Consider the following 1469-nt stretch of genomic DNA (forward strand, 5'->3'; position numbering starts at 1 on the left):
GCGGTGGCGGTGGCCGAGTTCATCGCCGAGAGCCCGCGGCTGCTGCGCCTGGACCTGCGGGAGAACGAGGTGAAGACGGGCGGGATGATGGCGCTGTCACTGGCCCTGCGCGTCAACCGCTCGCTGCTGCGCCTCGACCTCGACCGCCAGCCCAAGAAAGAGGCGGTGAGACCCCAAATTCCCGGGGTTTCGGGGAATTTCGGGCGCATTTTGAGGGATTTTTGGGATGCGGGATGTGGGGAACGCTCCCGGAGCCGCTATGGTTTGGGGCTTCATTCTGGGTGGGAAGAATTGAGGTTAAGGAGTGGATATTCCAGATTTTTTCTGGGATTTGCTATTCTCATGAAAATTAAGGATTGTGAGACCCCAATTCCCGGGATTTGGGGGAATTTCGGGGGGATTTTGAAGGATTTTTGGGATGCGGGATGTGGGGAACGCTGCCGGAGCCGCCGTGGTTTGGGGTTCGTTCCGGGTGGGAAAAATGGGGGTTGAGGGGTGGATATTCCATGGATTTGTCCTTTTTCCTGGGAATTCAGCTGTGGGGTTTGTGGGATTCCCAGTTCCAGGAGTTCTGGAGGTTTCCAGCTCATCCCAGTGCTCCGACCTTTTGTATTCCCACCCTTTTGGGAACTTTGGTGGGATCCCTCCCCAGTGGGAAAACGCCGTTTTTGAGGACAAATCCTCGGAATTTGTTCACTTTCCAGCAGGAATTGCGGGATAATGGCTCTGGGAATTCTGGGAATCTCCAGTATCCAACCCCTGGGATTGGGAATCCCCCAAATTCCCATTCCAGCTCCTCTTGGAATCTTCCAAACCTTCAGAAAAACCCCAAAATCCCACCCTTTTTTCTTAAAGGGCCAACACTAAAAAAGCCACATACACAGAACACATCAGCCGACATTCCCGGTGGGATTTTCCCAACATTCCCGAATTTCTCCCGGCAGGTCAAGAGCTTTTTGGAGACGCAGAAGGCGCTGCTGGCCGAGATCCAGAACGGCTGCAAACGCAATTTCATCCTGGCCAAGGAGAAGGAGGAGAAGGAGCAGCAGCTGCGGCTCTCGGCCTCGATGCCGGAGATTTCGGGGACGGAGCCTCCGGAATCCGATCCCGACGATCCCAACGTGGATCCCGACGTCGATCCCGATCCCGAGAGCGCTTCCCGCGCTCCGGAGGAAAACGGGAACGCGGCTCCGGCCGGAGATTCCAGCTCGGACACGGACGAGGAGGAGGAGGAGGAGGAGGAGGAGGGGAAGGACTCGAGGGAGGCTCCGGAGAGGCCTCGGGATGAGCGGATCCCGCCGGGAACGGCCGGGGAATCCGGGAATTCTGGGAATGCCGGGAATTCYGGGAATGCCGAGCGCAGGATTTCCGTCTCCAGCCCCGGCAGAGGCCACAAGATCTTCGTGGTGACGCGCGTGGAAAACGTTCCCGATAAATCTGAGGCCGTTCCCGATAAATCCGGGGCCGTT

At 57.6% G+C, this 1469-nt stretch overlaps 1 protein-coding gene across 1 annotated transcript; it reads left to right on the top strand.

Moving 5' to 3' along the window:
• Nucleotides 1-6: 6 nt before the first annotated feature.
• On the top strand, nt 7-1466 carry LOC130587998 (protein phosphatase 1 regulatory subunit 37-like; the record flags this gene model as incomplete). The annotated part of the gene is made up of 2 exons (XM_057388957.1): nt 7-165; nt 945-1466. Coding segments are annotated over exons 1-2 (603 nt in total), but the record flags the coding sequence as incomplete, so codon positions are not given.
• Nucleotides 1467-1469: the final 3 nt, after the last annotated feature.

The sequence above is a fragment of the Malurus melanocephalus genome, unplaced genomic scaffold, assembly GCF_030028575.1.
Source record: "Malurus melanocephalus ecotype Western Australia unplaced genomic scaffold, MMel_1.1 scaffold_2997, whole genome shotgun sequence".
Taxonomy (NCBI): Eukaryota; Metazoa; Chordata; class Aves; order Passeriformes; family Maluridae; genus Malurus; species Malurus melanocephalus.